The sequence below is a fragment of the Nicotiana tabacum genome, chromosome 6 (genome assembly GCF_000715075.1).
Source record: "Nicotiana tabacum cultivar K326 chromosome 6, ASM71507v2, whole genome shotgun sequence".
NCBI classification, from domain to species: domain Eukaryota; kingdom Viridiplantae; phylum Streptophyta; class Magnoliopsida; order Solanales; family Solanaceae; genus Nicotiana; species Nicotiana tabacum.
In genome coordinates this window covers 47427868-47447356 of record NC_134085.1, presented here as the reverse complement: position 1 = coordinate 47447356, position 19489 = coordinate 47427868, and the positions used below count along the sequence as shown (strand labels likewise).

General features: G+C 34.1%; 1 protein-coding gene and 1 long non-coding RNA gene across 6 annotated transcripts; both read left to right on the top strand.

Moving 5' to 3' along the window:
• Positions 1 to 1703: 1703 nt before the first annotated feature.
• On the top strand, positions 1704 to 10851 carry LOC107800756 (uncharacterized). 5 transcript variants are annotated; one of them, XR_001651478.2, is made up of 5 exons: positions 1704 to 2013; positions 4526 to 4596; positions 4727 to 7283; positions 7378 to 8641; positions 9676 to 10851. XR_001651478.2 is itself a non-coding variant. In XM_075254726.1 (5 exons), exons 3-5 carry the CDS (start codon positions 6367 to 6369, stop codon positions 9697 to 9699), a joined length of 357 nt encoding a protein of 118 aa, XP_075110827.1. In that variant the 5' UTR covers positions 1704 to 2013; positions 4526 to 4596; positions 4727 to 6366; the 3' UTR covers positions 9700 to 10851. The 5 variants fall into 5 exon arrangements, 2 of the variants coding, with proteins under 2 accessions (XP_075110827.1, XP_016479469.1); XM_075254726.1 differs by having other exon boundaries at positions 4727 to 6631; positions 8574 to 8641; XR_001651481.2 differs by lacking the exons at positions 4727 to 7283; positions 7378 to 8641 and having other exon boundaries at positions 9676 to 10463; positions 10553 to 10851.
• Positions 10852 to 16062: 5211 nt separating this feature from the next.
• LOC107795214 (uncharacterized) lies at positions 16063 to 18280 on the top strand. Its single transcript, XR_001650057.2, has 3 exons — positions 16063 to 17521; positions 17625 to 18017; positions 18139 to 18280. It is a non-coding gene; the product is annotated as an uncharacterized LOC107795214 (long non-coding RNA).
• The last annotated feature ends 1209 nt before the right edge of the window (positions 18281 to 19489 follow it).

Here is a 19489-nt window from a genome sequence, read left to right as displayed (position 1 = left end):
TCTAAACTTCCAACAAGTCGTTAACACCACCTTGCATCTTATCAGTCAAAACTATATCATCTATAAAAAAACATATGCTATGACACCTTCCCTTGAATATAATGTCAGTGCGTCCATTACCAAGGAAAAAAAAGTGGGCTAAGAGCTGATCTCTGGTGCAACCCCATCATGCATGTCATTAATCACCCTAATATAGGCTATAGGCACACCTCTAGCCTCAAAATATCTCTATAGAACCTCTCTCGACTTTATCTTATGCTTTCTCATGGTCAATGAACACCATATTCAAATCCTTCTTCCTCTTCCTATATTGTTCTACCAATCTCCTTATAAGATGAATAACTTTCATAGTCGAACGACGCAGTATAAATCTTAACTGGTTCTCGATGATAGACACACTCCTCCTTACCTTTACTTCTATCACCCTCTTACAAACTTTCAAAGTATGGCTTAGCATCTTAATACCCCTATAGTTGTTGCAATTTTAGATATTACCATTGTTCTTGTACAACAAAATTATCGTATTCTACCTCCATTCTTCAGGCATCTTCGTCGTCCTAAAATGACATTAAACAATCTGGTGAGCCACTCTAAGCCTTCATACCCGCGTTCTTCCAGAATTCCATCAGAATTTTGTCTGGCCCAATCGTTGTGCTCCTGTTTATCTTACGCATAGCCCCCTCGACCTCCTCAGCTTTTATGTGCCTACAATACCCTAAATCTCGACAACTCTCGAAGTGCTTCAAATCACCCAACACAAAGATTTTATCCCCTCTTCATTCAAGATTTTATGGAAGTATATCTGCCATCTTCGTCTAATTTGTGTCTCTTCCATCAAAACTCTGCCTCCTCGTCTTTGATGCACCTCACTTGATCCAAATCATGGGCCTTCTTTTCTCTCACCTTGTTTAGCTTGTACATCTTTTTGTCCTTGTCTTTGACCCCAAGTTCTTCATACAAACGTCCAAATGCTGCAATCTTAGCCGCAATAACCGCTATTTTCGCCTCCTTCTTAGCCTTCCTATACTAATCCATGTTCATCCTCTTCCCCCCTCCCCCCGTCTATGCTCTCCACTAGCTAGCTTTAAATGCACCGCTTTCTTAGCTTTTACTTTTCCTTGAACCTCTACACTCCACCACCAATTCCCTTTGTGGCTGTTAGAGTAACTCTTTGAGACCCCTGACACCTCTTTCGTAGCTTCTTTAATATAGTCACTATCATGGTCTACATACCGCTCGCGTCCCACTGCTTCTCCAGGCCCTCATAGCCAGCAAATTCTTCCTCAATTCTTGAGCTTTGTCCTTAGTTAAAGCTCCCTACCTGATAATATTTTTGGTCGTTAACCTAAGTGATCCCAATTTAAAATGTTTAATTAACACTACAACATTTTATGCCTACAGCCACACTAATTTAGGCGATGCTTAAAAAGTGTTGTCAAAAGTATCTGTAGGAACACTTTTTAGGCGTGGCCTTTGAGTATATTCTTTGGCCACAGCTTTTAAGGTAACACTTATAAAGCGTTCCTTTTAATATAAAGACAATATTTTTTAAGTGTTGCCTAAATCTAAAATTTTTGGCCACACTTCTTAGGTGTATTGCTACGTTTTTAAAGAGTTGTTATATTGTCATATTAAATACAACACTTTACAAGCGTAGCATAAAAATTCTTATAAAATATTTCCCCAAAAATTTCCCACCAAAATTTCACTTTATAAAATATTTGCCCCAATTCTAATAAGGCTAAAGATCGATGACGTTCAGTTAGGAACTATAGGCAAAAGTCTAAAAATTTCTTATATAAAATTTCACTCAAAATTTCCCCCCAGATATTAGAATTAATGAAAATATTTCCCCCAAGTACAATATCATCGATCTTTCCCCAATTTTTTATCTCACTGCAGCTTCACCTTAATTGCCTCCTTAACCTAATTTATTCCTTTCAATTCTTTGTTGCATATATCTTCAGATTACTCTCACCCATATATTGCAAATCTCCATCCCTTTCTCTATTGGTAAGTATTTCTTTGCTCAAAACTTTTCTATTTTTTTCAATTTTTAGTTTTGTTCTTATACTTTAAGATTTAATTTTTCTAGTTTCTTAGTAATGGGGATAAAAAAATAATCTTTTATTGTGTACAATATTTGGGTACCTCTGTACAATCTTTCTTTTATACTCGAAGCTTTGAACTTTTTATAATTTCATATTCTTGTGCTAAAAAGAAGTAATTTTGTTTTGTTTAATTTTGGGTATGCTTCGTTAATTTGGGTTTTCGTTTACACTAATTTCGCTTCTAGGTAACTATAGATTTATTGATATGTACTGTTTTGGACCTTTATTTGTTTGCTTACTTTGTGTTTTTTTCTTGGGTTAAATAGATTAATTTGGGTTCTGGGTAAACGAAATTAGACTAATTTGTTTGCTTACTTTGTGTATTTCGTTGGTAAAATAGACTAATTTGTTTGCTTACTTTGTGTATTTCGTTGGTTTTCTTGTGATTAATTGTTTGTGGGTTCTTTAAGATAGACTTTTTATTGACGGCGAGTTTTTTCCTTTAGATTTGTAGATATTTAAGTACTTTTTTGGACCTTTATTTTGTCCGTTTCATTTGTATTTTCTGTTAATTGTTTGTAGGGTTTTAGTTTAGGCTTGAAATCCCAACTAAATTGTTCTCCGAAGCATTACGTCGAACACTCAATTCCTTAGAAGAAAACACACTGCCTCGCTTGTGGTTGTATTGTCACAGGTAGTAGCTGCAATTATTTGTTGCAACAGTTTAGGATCATTTAGAGTTGATGAGCTTATATCAACACCCTCCTCATATGCTAAGATTTCAAATCCATTTGGACTGGCAACAGTTTGTAGAGCATTTCGTCGATCACCTGAACCCCTCGTCTTTTGTTGGTGTGTCTTCGCACATGTAGGTGTGTTCTGCTTGGTAAAAGCTTCCCTTACCACAGTCCAATCATTCCCAATTGTGTTCTTATTAAGTCCATCTTCATTGGAGGAAGTTGAAGCATGTTCATGTCCTTCTAAATTATTAGTTGCAGCATTCAGAAAAGTTGTTTGTACCCCAGCATTGGCCTGAACATTTACAGGATTTGAGGGCACTTATCCTCTTTATTCACTGCCTTTGCACTTGTAGTTTCTGTATTATCCAAAGCATCACCACATTCTTGTGCACCATATTTTAAAACCTCACCAGTAGATATAACACCTGTTGCTTCTTGTACTTGTTGTTTTACATAAATTTTCACTAGATTCTTTATGATAAATCGAAACATGAAAATTTGATATTTTAAGATTATGACTTGATCTTACACTTAGTAAATATAGTATACATGAAATATTGATATATTAAGATCATGATTTGATATTACTCTCAGTAAATTATGGTAATATGGAGTATCTCATTTTTACTTTTTTACTCTTTTCATTCTTGCATATATATCAATGCCAATAAATCAATAATCATTATAGTCACAAATCTTCATGATACAATTTGAAAAGAATATTCCAAGATGAGAAAAACAGCCCAATGCTCAATAACCAAATCTGGAATTCCATAGTAAGATCTATGGCAACTGAGTTGTAGAGCTACTCTAACTATACAACGTGTTTAATTGATCAATTATTGCATATGCCCCATAGATGGAAGATCTTGATATTTGCATGGGCAAGTGAGTTATAGTAAATCATACCAGGGGAAAGATAGAACATCAGGATAGCTTTGATAATATTCAATACTTCATTAAAAGTTAACAAAAATGTATAGGAAGATGACTTTGCTCCATGAGTCACGAAGTCCTTTGTCCATATTGGTGAAAAATATATTCATTGATCAAAATTATTTCTTAGGAAAATGTTTATGATCATTGGTGTAAATGCTTGGCTGCTTCTCTTTTATATTGATAAATATAAGAACTTAATTCTGTGTTTGTATAAGAATTGTTGTTCCTTTATGTTAAAAGGAATATATTTGAGTAATAGTTCTTAAGATCCAGAAACAATAAAATTATCGATCAAGACTTTCTTTGTTTGTGAGTCTGATCAAGTTGTGTGTGCTATATCAGTTAATCCCTTTGTTCCTTGCAGCTGGAGTTTCTGAGATTCTTTTCTTCTCGCTTCTTCTCCCTGTGAACAGTGCCTCAAAACACTTCTCATTCAAATGCAGCTATTTTGTTTGGTTCTCTTTTTCATAAACTTAGTTGCCGTTCTGTTCCAATCTTGTATGTCATTTGCACTCAGCCCTATTCACAAAGGGATGGACCTTCACCATCTTATCTCTATTTAATACATACAGATAATTGCTAGAATATTAAATCTCTTTCGCCCACTATTTTTAATGATTGTACATTCTGTTCAAAATAATTCTACTGTGCACATAATCTAGAGCTTTCAAGTTAGTAATTACCTTAACACGGGCAAGCATCATATAAGAATGTAAATTAGCAAAATAAAGAGAATTGACAAATAAGAATCTTATTATGGTGGATCCTACTAATTTTACTTTTTTATTCTTGAAGATAAGTCACGCTCGGGAAGATTTGTGGTGGACTTGAAGTTGGATTTGTCTTAGCTTAAGTGTCATGACGAGGTAAGAAAGTCTTATTGTTTTACAACACGTGATTTTACAAATTTATTCTTGACGTTTAGGATTTAGTTTTACAATATAGTCAATGCTTAAATGATTATATATTTGAATATCTAATAAATTTAATTTTTAGGAATTCAAATGTTCCATCCAAGGAATGGATGGATTTACCAAGATATAGCAAAGAGTATGTCGAGGGTGTTCAATCTTTCTTAAATTTTGCTTACTCTTATGGAGATCCTCAAGGCAAAGAAATTCAATGCCCATGTACAAAATGTTGTAATATCCTATGGACTCAAAAGAATGCAATGTATGATCATCTAATATGCTATGGATTTGTTCAAGGTTATACAAGATGGATTAATCATGGGGAATGGAAAATTTAGATGAATGTTAATTGTGACATGGATGATAATGTTTCCTCGTACGATGATATTGATGGGTTGTTGAATGATCAATTTAGAGATGTTGCACATTCCGAAGGAGTGTATGAAGGTCCAAATGAATATGCCAATAAATTCTCTAACTTAGTTGACGAGGCAAGCCAAGAACTATATCCTAGTTGTAAAGGATTCTCTAGATTATCTTTCACAATCCGTCTGTATTTGTTGAAGTGTCTACATGGATGGAGCAATGCGTCTTTCGCTTCTCTTTTAGAGCTATTAAAAGGGGCGATGCCTGAGTTGAATATTCCTATATCCTACAATAAAGCCAAATATATGGTAAAGGATCTCGGTCTTGATTATGAAAATATTGATGCATGTCCCAATGATTGCATGCAATTTAGGAATGACCATAAGGATGATGAATATTGTCATGTCCGTGGAGCTTCTCGATATATTAAATATCCTGAACTAGATAGTGATGAAGTAGATAGCGAGCTTGAGACTTCCAAAAAAGGTTATCGTGTTCCAGCAAAAATTTTGAGATACTTTCCATTAATTCTTAGACTCAAAAAGCTATTTATGTGTTCAAAGACAAGCATATACATTGAGGTGGCATGACGAGGAGCGTTCTAAAGATGGAAAGTTAAGGCATCCTGCTGATGGGCAAACATGGAAAGACTTTGATAGCTTGCATTCAGAATTTGCAAGGGATTCTCGCAATTTGAGACTTGGCTTAGCAAGTGACGGGTTCAATCCATTTCGGACCATGAACATATCTCATAGCACATGGCCAGTTATTTTAATGGTGTATAATTTGCCTCCTTGGATGTGCATGAAGCCAGAATACTGTATGCTTTCTTTGCTTATACCTGGGCCACGATCACCTGGAAATGACATTGACGTTTATTTACAATCATTAATAGAAGAGTTAAATGTGTTGTGGGAGTCCGGGGTAGAAACATATGATGCTTCAAGAGATCAAACCTTTCAAATGCGAGCAGCTCTTTTATGGACAATCAGTGACTTTCCTGCATATGCTATGTTATCTGGTTGGAGTACAAAGGGAAATTGGCTTGCCCTTGTTGTAATTATGGCACTAATTCTCGTTATCTTAAACATAGTCGAAAAATGTGTTATATAGATCATTGAGTTTTTCTGCCTATGGATCATCCGTGGAGATCTAATAAAGGTCTTTCAATGGAAAAATAGAATTTAGGCCTCCTTCGTCTTTGTTGAAGGGAACTGATGTGCTTAATAGCTTAAAGAATTTTAACAATGTGTTTGGGAATAAGCGAAAGAGAACAAATGATGGCCCTTGGAAAAAAGGTCAATTTTTTTCGAATTACCTTATTGGCAGCACAACTCGTTACGTCATAACCTTGACGTAATGTATATAGAGAAAAATATTGTGGATAATGTAATTGGAACTCTTTTGGACATTCTTGGAAATACAAAGGATCATGCAAATGCTCGTTATGATCTTAAAGAGATGGGCATTAGGAAGAACCTTCAGCCAAAGGATACAAAGGATGACAAGAGAACAAAGTTTGCAAAAGCATGCTTCTCAATGACCAATGGTGAAAAATCAGTTTTTTGTGGTGTTTTAAAGACAGCAAAGCTACCTGATGGTAGTGCTTCCAATATATCCAGGTGTGTGCAGCTAGATGAAAGAAAATTATCCGGTTATAAAACCCATGATGCCCACTTCATGTTACATTACTTGTTGCCAATACTAGTTAAAAGCAAACTTCCTGATCATGTTGCTATCCCTTTGATTCATCTAAGTTCTTTATTTCTCTATTTATGTCAAAAAGTTATCACAATGGAAGAGCTAGATTGCTTGGAAGTAGAGATTAGAGAAACTACGAATCAATTGGAAAGAATTTTTCCTCTAACTTTTTTTGATATAATGATTCATTTGCCTATTCATTTGGCGAATGAGGTAAGGTTGGGAGGTCCAAAATCGATGGATGTATCCTCCTGAAAGATATAAGTGTACATTAAAATCATATGTTCGCAACAGAAATTATCCAGAAGGATCTATTGCTGAGGCATATTGGTTGAAGAGTGTTTGACTTTATGCTCTAGGCACTTATATGGAGGTGTAAAGACTCGATTTAATCGAAGACCCCGAAATAATGATGAATATGATTCAATTAATGCACAAGCTTCTAGTTTGTTCCCTAATACAGGTTGTCCTTTAGGAGCAAAAAAGAGTGATCCAATTGTTTTAGATGACATGTCACTAAATCAGGCACATATATACTTATTGAACAATTGTGACGAAGTTCAAGAATATATAAGGTAATATAATCACTTATAGCATTTATTTATGTAGGTTGTTATTAAATTACTTTATTTATCATTTTACTAACAAAAAAAATTACTTGTTGTGTAGAGAATATGAAGTTGAGGTTAGTAATCAGAGACGAGGATCTAAATGGAGCAAGGCCAAGAATCACAGTCAAAACTTCTCTCAATGGTTTGAAATTCGTTCTTTGAAAGAGGATGTGCCCGATCTTATTAAGCAATTGTCCATTGGACCAAATTCAATTGCTAAAAGATATTTTGGGTATCTCATTAATGGATATAGATTCCATACGAGGCAGCGTGATGCAAGACGTAAAATACAAAATAGTGGTGTTACATTAGTCGCCCTAACTACAAGTTTTGCAAGCTCAAAAGATAAAAATCCGGTTGACGCAAACATGACATATTATGGTAGAATAGTTGATATATTTGAGTTAGACTATTATGGCCATTTTAAGGTTGTCTTATTTAAGTGTGATTGGTATGAGGTTGAAGAAGATATTTATGGCCTTACTTATGTCTACTTCAACAAGAAATGTTATCAGAATGAGCCTTTTGTCCTAGCATATCAAGTACACCAATGCTTCTATGTGCAAGATCCATATGATCAAGATAGATATTATGTCATGAAGACTGTGCCGAGAGACTTGTTTAGCATAAGTGATGAACTTGAATCTAATTCCCCCACACTATTATGAAAATGAGCCATCTGAATATTTGGTTGGCCCATCTATACCGGAGGATAATGGTGAAGTTGTCTTAGTAAGGAGTGATGTTCCAGCAACCATTCTTGATGTACCTCCAGAAGGATTTCTAGCACAACAACTTGAAATTGAATCAGATGAAGAGTTTGATTTTGAAGACACATCATGAGTTTTATTCTAATTCAAATAGAAAATAGCTTAGCCATTTATTTATTAATAGCTAGAAACACATTAAAGACTGTTGCTTTAGATTTAAATTGATGTTGTCTGTTTCGTCAAGTTCAATATTAAATATTTTCTTGCTGATCGATTTTTTTGATGTGCACATATATTTTCTGCTCATGTATTTTCAATGTGTCCCTTTTGGTATCACTAGAAATTACTTGATTGGTTATTTAATATGTCTCTTCTAAGGAACCATATTGTATTATATGTGGATTGAGAATTTGTCCTCTAGTTTTGAATAGAGAAGTGAACGTGAGTAAGTAGAAATTATGCTTCGGAATTTGTATTGCACTATTACCTGGAGTATTGGAGCAAGTTTTAAAGTATAAACATATTTGTTTTTTATTATTATCAGGTGGTGCACATGCAACTAAAGAAGATATTGGACTAACAAATTTTAAGGAACCAAGAGATATTGAACAAGTATCTTTGTAACTTTCTTTATTTATATATGCTCTGGAATTGTTTATCTACATATCTTTATATATCCTCTGTTTTATGCAACAAAAATCAGGTATACTAACGTGAGGAACTGCAGGGTACAATTGAATAGTTTCGGTAATGACAGCATGCAAGTAGTATAATTTTCCCAATGAATCATAATTAAGAAGCCCTACAAATTGGATTGCTCTCCGATTAACTGATTTAGGATCCTCTGCGTCATACTGATGCAATAACACATTATCTTCTTTTGATCGGACATCTTCCAACGATCAGTTCTGCATATAGCTTCTCCGCTACATGCTCATGAGTCATTATCATGTATATAGCCCAAGATAGAGTTGTTGCAGTTGTATCACGACCCTCTATGTTAAAATTCAGGACAATGTCCCCAGGCTTTTATTAGTCATATTGTTCTCAGGGTCTTTTCCTAGCTCAATGAATCTTGATAATATGTCTTGCTTAATCTGGTTTATGTTAAAAATCATAAAGACATCAGTTAGTAGTGCTGAGATGCACTTGTAAAAAAGAAACAACAGTTAGTAGTAATGCAGATGTTGCTGAAGGTGTGTGATTGAGCACTTGCTTTCAGGTTCTTGTGGTTTCTACAGCATGGGAGTGTGGTGTGTGAGCATGTGGTGGGGGGGAGGGTAAAAGTTGGGATTCTTGGTGACTTTTGTAGCTTCTATTGTGGTGAAACAGTGGGGTTAAGTTGCGGTGATGATGTTGAGGTGATATGTCTATTATTGTGTGAGGATGTTGTGGTGTTGGTTGTGGTTGAATTAAGGCTGGATTAGTAGATTGTTTGCGTGCATGTGTTTTCTTGGTTTGGTTTATCTCTTGTTGTGGTGAAACTGGTCTTAGTGGAGCTCTACATCCAACAATTTATGCAGCTTGATTCGATGGTTGTCAAAGTTCTTAAATATGTCTAATTTCTTAAATATTTACTTTCTCGCATATTGTTATATATTCTTACTAGTTGTTAGGCTAAAGTAATTTAATTTTTTTGTATGTAGGATGAATCAAGCGGCAGCTCTTAAGAGAAAAGTTCTGAATCCAAACAAAGCTCAAAGTCCAATGAAGAATATAGGTTTCGATTTCCAATACCGATCAAGTGCCGAACTAGCCAAAAAATTTCAGATTAAGAGAGAAAAGCTTGCAAGTGATTGCAACGATAAAGTTGCTAAAGAGCAGGCATTACTTGGAGTTAAAAGGAAGAATTATATGCCTGCAACATTAGAAGGACAAAGTAGACAGAGGTTAACTCAATCGAATGTGTCAGTTCAAAAGTTAGTAAGGAATAGATTACCGGTGTACAAACCAATCCAATCGTCTTCAAGGGAAGATCTGAACACTTCACATAATATTGCAAGTAAAGGACAAATTAAACAAAGGTCAATGCAATTGGAGGAGCCCATTCAAAAGCAAGGAATGAGTAAATTACCTATGCCCACATCCATGATCCAATCATCTGCAAAGGTAGATCCTAACACTTTACATATGATTAGAAGAACACAAGGTGAAGAAGAGAAATAACTTGATATTCAAGAGCTACAAAATTGCAAAAAGGTAAAGACAAACTCAGTCCTACCGTCAACGAGTGTTAATCAGTTTCTAAAAAACTATGGGATACAAGTCGGTGGTGAAAAACATCCTGATAATCACCCAAAAAATGAAGTCAAATTTATGTCCTCTCCTATTATTGATGAGCGTGAAATAGAATTGGATAATTTTGCTGCACAAGATGAAGTTGGTGACGATGAATTTATTGGAGATGAGGATATGAACATCGATGGTGCTGCAGGTTGTATGTCTTAAACCTTATAATTATTTTACATATTTTGATTTTTTTCTTCTTATGTCGTGTTTGTTCTATCAATCTAAGGACATCAGAGAAGAAAAGAGTTCGAGGAAAAACAACATGCAAGAATATTCATGCAAGAAGTTTTGAAGAAAGAGAGGAGGTGACATTTGATAAAGGACAAGCAGTTGGACCAACTGACAAGAGAGTGTCTGATTTGACCAACTTTTTAGGAACAATTGCAAGGAATTCAAGATTTATCCCCTTGGTGCATACTAGTTGGCATGTTGTGTCAAAGGATATTAAGCAACGAATGTGGGAATATGTCAATGTAAGAATAATACATTTTTCATTGATATATTTTTTGTATTTTTCCTACTAAGAAAAGATATATATATATGTGTGTGTGTGTGTGTGTTAAGGCTGTATTGTGGCCCGGGCCTGGCCCGAGACCGGCCTAGGACCGCGGGCCTAACGGGCCGGTTCAACCGGGCCTGGGCTCTAGTGGTGTAAAAGCCCGTGGTGGGCCGGTTCAAGACATTTAGCCCGTGAGCCCGGGACTGGCTGGCGGGCCTGGGCCGGTTCAACCGGGCCTAACGGGCTCCAACGGCTAATTTTTTAAAAACAAAAGACCAACGGTCAGATTTTTAAAATCTAGCTGTTGGCCTTCAAAATTTATCCGTTGGCCACTTTAAAAAATAGCCATTTGGCCCCCAAACTTTGCTTTAACCCCAAACGTTTTATAATTACACTTTAAATACCCCCCCCCCCCCATTCTTTCATTTTTACTCACAAAATCATCAATCTCTCTCTAATTTTCTTCTATAATTGCTTGCTTTATTATTGCAATTTCGTGAAAAATTGTGAAGTTGGTGAATTGAAGTATTCAAGTCTTTAAGTCTTCAACGATATTCAATTTTCAAGAAGTTGTTCGTCAATTCGGTAAACGCGTTCCAACTCTTAAGTTTTAATATTATAGTTTTGTTAGTTTTATTTAGTACAATTATAATTAATATGATTTTTCTTTGAAAAATATTTTTGGTGGTAAGGGTAAGGAAAAATCTAAAATTGGTGAATCTAGTAGCCAAGCTACTACTCTTCCCCCGGCTCCCCGACCCAGACCGGTTACCCATCATCCTCCACCTATTATTCTTGATAGTTATAACCCTTGTTTTCAATTTTCCGATAGCCAATTTTGCCATGATGTTGCACCGGGTCAACAATTAAATGAAGAAGTTATGAATGCTCTTTATCCTAATGAAACTATCTTTGAAAATGATGATTTAGATGAAACGCAACCTGATTTAGATGATACACCTACTAGTCCTGTTAATAACCCAACTGATGCCCCGCCTGACCCTCCTATAGCAACCCCTACTTTTAATTGACAACCTTCTAAACGGCCCGAAACATCTCTTGTTTGGCATTTTTTACTCAACTAAGAGAAAAAAATAAGGCTAAGTGTAACACTTGTGGGTCTCAACTAGTTCATAAATTTACTGGAGATCGTAGCGGTACGGGCAGTTTGACTAGACACATATTGAAACACCCTAGAGATAAAGCTGGATTTTTACAAATGAAAGCTGCGCAAGAGGGGACAAGTGTAGATAGTACGGTTAACCCTAGTACAGGTTCAAATCTAGTTCAACCGGGAATTAACACTGTTACCGGTGGCATTTTATATTATGATCCAAATAAAGATCGTGAAGAATTGGCAAAAATGGTTACTGTTATGTGCTTACCCTATAGTTTTCCTTCTAACCCTCATTTTGTGCATTATATTAGAAGAGTTTTTAATCCTACTTATAAAGGATGGCCTCGCGCAACCGTAAAGAGCGATATTTATAAATATAAACATGAATATGAACAATATTTGCGCTATTTATTTACTCATATAGATTGTCGCATTGCTATTACTACTGATATTGGTAGAAGTGGTAATGACTGTGATTATCTAACTGTTACAAGTCATTGGATATATGAGGAGTGGATAATGCAAAAACGCATTATTGCTTATAGAATAATTAATTCACGCCACACAGGTGAGTTTATTGTTAACACAGTTGCAGATATTTGTAGACATTTTTGCATTAGAGATAAAATTATGTCGGTTTCAATGGATAATGCTTCTAGTAAAACTAATGCTATAGGCTTGCTTACAACTACACTAAATCCTGCATTTAGTAATATTTTTCATGTTAGATGTATTTGTCATATTTACCATTTAATCGTCGGTGCTGATATGAAAGTTTTAAATGTAAAAATTGAAAAGGTTAAAATGGCTCTTAATTGGCTTTTTTATTCAAACCGTGGAAGTAGACTTAGAGACTATTTTAAAAAATGTGATGAATTTGGCCTTAGAGAAAGAAATGTTCCTAAACCTTGTTCGACTAGATGGAATTACATGTATGAAAGTTTAGTTGTTGCATATGAATATAGAAACCCAATAAGCGCAACGTATAATGCTCGTGTAGGTGATGGTGATGATGATGATGATGATGAGCACCTTACAAATCAAGATTGGAGTAATGTTAAAATGCTTGTAGACTTTTTAGAACAATTTCATATTGCTACAAATGAATTATCTGGCCAATATTATCCTACTATTTCTAACTGTTTAGTTTATATTGCAACACTTGTAGATTTATTTACTCAATTTTCAGAGGGTGGAGTAATTTATCAAGAAGCTATTAATTCTATGAAAGCTAAGTTTAAAAAATATTTTTTCTCTTATTCCCCCTATTTTTGGTGTTGCTGCATTGTTAAATCCTACAATGAAATTAGGAGGTCCTCACTTTTGGTATTCAAAAATTTATAACGCTTTATCACTTTCAGCTGAGGAATTTGCTACACTTGGAGATGCAAAAGCCTCAATTAAAATAAATGCTCAAACTATTTATAATGCTTATCAACTTGTCTTAGATCAAGCTAGACCAAATGTTCCAACTCCTACTTCGTCTAGTTCGCAAGAATCTAAAAGAACTGCGGGCCTAAAAGCCCTTAGTTCTTGGACGGAGTTCAGGGGTTCTCAAGGTGATAATTTTGGTGATAGTTCACAACTAAATTAGCTTCAAGTTTATTTGTCGCATGGACTTGAATCAGAGAATCCCGACGGCTCCTTCGATGTTTTGGAATGGTGGAAGGACAAACAAAAACACTATCCGATTCTTTCAAGGATGGCTCGAGATATTTTAGGTGTTCAAGCTTCAACAGTGGCATCGGAGAGCGCATTCAGTCAAACGAGGCTTCAAATCGGTGATCATAGAGCGTCTATGAGGGAGAGCTTGGAAAAATCAGTACTTTTCAGAGATTGGATCCGTTCGGAAAGAAGAAATTTTGGACTTGCAGAATCACAATCGGAGATAGATGAAGATTATGAAGAAATGCTAGCAGAACTTGCGCAGGATGCTGCTTCGCCCGAAAGCGGTGATGAACAAGCTTCATTTCCACCACTACCAATGCAAATTCCTCCGGACCTTCAAGGATTTATGAGATTTATTAGAGATAATACATAGACGAACATGTAACTTGTATTTTGGCACATCTTCCTTAGTTTTTTTCCTTTTAATGGTGGTATTAGTACCTTGTTGTGCTCATTCCATTAGGGGGAGGAAGACTAAGAAAGATATTGTCATTCTTTGTTAATGTCGTAATAGTAAAATATATAAGACATTCCCTTGAATATTTCTTTGCAATTTATTTTGTGTTTAAATTTGATATAGTATATATATTATATATCTAATACATATAAACTATATATATATATATATATATATATATATATATATATATATATATATATATATATATATATATATATATATATATATATATATATATATATATATATATATATATATATATATATATATATATATATATATATATATATATATATATATATATATATATATATATATATATATATATATATATATATATATATATATATATATATATATATATATATATATATATATATATATATATATATATATATATATATATATATATATATATATATATATATATATATATATATATATATATATATATATATATATATATATATATATATATATATATATATATATATATATATATATATATATATATATATATATATATATATATATATATATATATATATATATATATATATATATATATATATATATATATATATATATATATATATATATATTATATATACACATAATACACCCTTATATATACATGCTATACATACTATATATACTATATATATTTATATAGCTATATATAAGCAATTTATACTAGTATATACATATATAGTTTACAAGAAAGTGCCTTACATAAAAAAAAATTAAAAAAAATAGCCTATATATATATATATATGTGTGTGTGTGTGTATGTGTATATATATATATATATATATATATATACATACACATATATATAAGGCACTATATATATCTCTAATACATATAAACTATATATATTTATATAGCTATATATAAGAAATTTATACTAGTATATACATATATAGTTTACACATAATACTAGTATATACATATATAGTTTACAAGAAAGTGCCTTAGATAAAAAAAAAAATTAAAAAATAGCCCGAAACGGAAAAAGCCCGTTAGGCCCGCGGGCCCGGCCCATTTAGTCCAGGACCATGTGGGCTTAGGACCGTCGTGGGCCGGTTCCACACATTGGGACCGTTTGGCCCGGGACCGCCTCAGCCCGGCCCGCCTCAAGCCTAGGCCCGTTTGGCCCGGCCCGTTTTGGCTCGTTTGGCCCGAGCCCGGACCACAATACAACATTAGTGTGTGTGTGTGTTGTTTTGTACAGTTCAAGTTCTTAATTCCAACTGAAGGAGAGAAGTGGATAATGATTGGTCTTCGTGATGCTTGGAAGCCACAGAAGAGGAATATTAAGAAGAAATATTTTGATAAAAATGCTACTGTTGAACAAATACTACAAAATCGTCCCATTGAGATACCTGAAGTTCATTTCCGTCAATTGATTGAGTATTGGGATGACGAAGATGTCCAAGTAATATTAAACCGTGCATTTCTACATTTTCTACCTATTGTTGCAGTATATATTTTTTCCCTTTTTGATTTATTAATTAATATTCTTCTTTTGTTGTTAGGCTATGTGCCAATTGAATTCTGAAAATAGGAAAAAACAAAAGTGGAGGCATCGAATGGGACCTATTAATTTGCAAGAGTGCGTGTGGCATTGGTAATATTTAGTCGACACATTGTAATCTTACTTTTATTTTTTTTTTGTACTTTGTCGGAACAAAGTGATATCTTTTTATATCTTCTTTGATGTAATTTGTAGCGCGCAACCAAAGAGAACAACGAGGAACCATCAAAGTGTGAAATGTTTATTACAACTCGTACAAAGAAAGGGAAGGAAGTTCATACAGATACTCAAGTTGCAATAGTAAGTCATACTGCAATTTAAGCCTTATTATTGTACTAGGGAATTTGCTAAGTTTAATACTAAAACTTTTAAAGTAACACCACAATCTCACAGAAAACTAAGTTTTTGTAGTCGTATAAGAATAAGTAGAGTCATTATGTGTCTCCTACGATATGTAAGAGTTCAACATTAGGTGTCTTCTATTTTTGCTTGGCCATTTGATTTACAAACTTTTGCGTCAAATAGAAGAAGGCATAACACATGATCCACACAAATTGAAGGAGTCCTTTTTACTCTTGCTTCATCACCGTCAAATCCAAAATGATGTTGTTATTACATAATAGAACAGCAGTGGGCTAACCATCCTCTTGTTGAACACATCTTCCAACAAACAAAATTTCCATGCATATATACCTTTTTTCCTCTTACACAAGGAATTAAAAGTGAGAGGGTACTGAGCATTGTCTTCAATTACTTTAATGAAGTGAAAGGAGAATTCTTTAAAATCTACAATGAGTATGACATGAGGTTGGAGTGAAAATCTTTGTGACAACATAGACAAATCTCCTTTTTAAGCATGACTAAAAGCAAATAACTGGAATTATCACAAAATTCTTATAAGCAGAAGTGCATAATATATAATTCATATCTTACAGTGATTAAGATACGGCAACAACTTCTACTAAGATATCCTCTATTGGGAATAAAGGGTTCAACCTTGCTTAAATATCATGTGGCTGGAAAAGACACAGAAAGAATAAGATGTTAGAGGAGATGACATTTTGACTTAGGCATCAATAACATGATCCTTTTAATTTCTCACCTTTCTTTCTCTTCTTCTTTCGTTTTTGTATTGCATTTGTTCCAAGTCTTTTTTCTCTTGCATTTGTTCATTGTTGCAAGTTTCCTATAACCTAGGGAGGTGTCCTTTCAAAGTACTGCAATTACTATTATTTAGTGTTGCAACCGTTACACTCTTTTAGAAGGAAGAGAAATGATTGTTAGTTCCCTTGCTTATTTCTTGAGCTTGCACTTATGTCCTTAAGCTGAAAACTCCCTAAAGCATAATCATGCTCTATATTCAAAGCATCAAAGGTGTTTGAGCAGTTGATTTTCCTTGAATCCTCTCATAGTGCACCTGTAAAGATTTCTGCGATAATTTGATTTTCATGGTCTGGATTTTTCTTTTTGTTATGTGATGGATGAGATCGAGTTACCTCTATCCACTCTTGATCATTTAATTGATTCACAGCTTGAGAACCTGATTCTAACAGATGCGTGGCCTCATTCTCATGCACAACAGATTTGTGCACATCAGTAGCAGCTGCAACTCCAAAACTTGACACAACTGTAGCACCTTTTGTAGCACTAGGAATATTAGCTGATTTTTCACCCTTAGTTTTCTCAACTAGCTGCACCTCAAGACTCCTCTGCTCCCTGCTATATCATTTTCACGACCTGATGCAACAGTAGGAACAGCTCCCCTTGTACCATCATCAGCTTGGCCTGCAACATTATGTGTAATCCCAGAAGACTTAGGATTGACATGCACAAATCAGTTATGTTTGTTTGAAACTTCATATTAAATTGGTTACGATCCTTGTCGCTGAAAACTCTATTGACATTCTTGGCTAAATTTTGAGGTATGCTAAACTTTTTTTTTATCTAACTTGACTTGTTGAAAGTTATTTTAGTGTTCGTTCTATCTTGACTTGTAAGTGATGTGCAATAATATTTTTTTGACAGTCTGAACTTCAGAATCGTCAAATTTTCGGAGAAACAACAGATGATGCATTTAGGGCTGTATTTGGAAAGGAGCAGCCTGGTCGGGTTAGATGCTATGGTAGATCGGTGACGACAAGCTCTCTGAAAAAAGATGAAGAAATCAACAAGCTTAAACAAAAGCATGCCAATGAAATAACTTCTCTCAAGGAAGAAATAAAGGAAATGATGAGAGAAGAAATGCGATGTTTTTTTTGTCAATTTGTGAAAAACAACCCTGGACTAGATTTTCATGGTATACAAGGGTGTGTTGGATCTAATATTCCTTCACCAGTTGATGCAAGTAGTGCATGAGCTATGAGAGGCCAAAATCTACCACATTCTTCTGGCTCAACTCACGCCCCAAGTCTTGAAAAGGTACTTATATTTCCCAGTTCCAAAAACTACCTCAATCTTAACTTACAAAATCATGCTTTCTAACCAGTGTATACTATATATATGTTTCTTCCTAATTTTAAATTTTATTTTGATTGTGTAGGAAAATACGGGTGATGCAATTGGATATGGTGGTCACAAATCAATTTGATTTATTAAAGTGAATGGTGAAGACCTTTTGAACAATTGGGATGTTTATTTTTATTGATTCTATAAATATGAATACATTTGGTTTTGTAGAGGTCTTTGCTAGTGAACTCTTGAACCAACAGTGCTTTATTACTATAAACAGTACACAAAGTATGTTTCTTTGTTGAAATTTATTTTAAGTATATGCATTTGGATTATTTTTATTCTAGTACTTATTATCTAATTTAATACTTGATATATATATATATATATATATATATATATATATATATGTGTGTGTGTGTGTGTGTGTGTGTGTGAACAGAATTTGATGCAAACAAATATAGTTTTTTAACCACAAAATTGTGGCTAATATAAGTATTTGAAAAATAATTTTGTAGAGTAGATAAAATCGCCACGCTTAAAAAGTATGGCCATAAGGATTGTCAATCTGGCGTTGTTACTAATAAATATTGCTCTAGAAGCCACACTTTGTAAGTGTAGCCTTTAACGTGACAAAGATCACGCTTCATAAGTGTAGCCTTATGTCATAAAAGTGTGGCTATATGAGACAATATAAGTGTGGCCTTTGTACCGTATCGATCACACTTTTAAAGCGTGGCTTCTAAGGCAACACCTACAAAGCGTGGCCAATAGTTAAAGGTTACGGTACTTTAGGCCACCCCAAAAAGCGTTGCCTAAAGTTGTAAAGTGTTGCCTTTGCCCAAACGCTACACTTCTTGGCATCTTAGGCCACACTTCTCAGGGGTGGTTGTAGGTCTAAAATGTTGTAGTGTAACCAAAGTCATTGCAGTTTATCTTTACAAAATTTTCAAATTCAAGAGTAGCAATTTTATGAAGAATACTTGTAGCGAGATAGTGTATACCTTCTTAGTTTGATAGTAATAGTTACTGGTACCGATGTTAATGCTTTACTTTCACACTTGGATTATTGTTTATGCAAATCAAGTCACACGACAAAGCAAAAGGTCAACTAATTGTGTCTATTGAAAAAAGAGAAAAGAAGAAATGGGGTCCAAGCTCCATGATTCAACTCATGTAGTGGTGGAATTTAAAGGTCTAAAGTATGTGGGGTCCTTCCTTTTTCTCTATACCAAAAAATGTACTAACTATTTGATTTTCGTTATATCCATCGTCGTTTATGTTGCTGTTGCACTAATAAATACATGATATCATCTTTTATATATTCACTAATATTGTTTAACTATAAAAAATAATAGTTTAATACATAAGATATTTCACATTCATGTAGGGTCCGAAAATAAACCACACCTTGAAGGTTATGATAGTTTATCAGTTGTTCA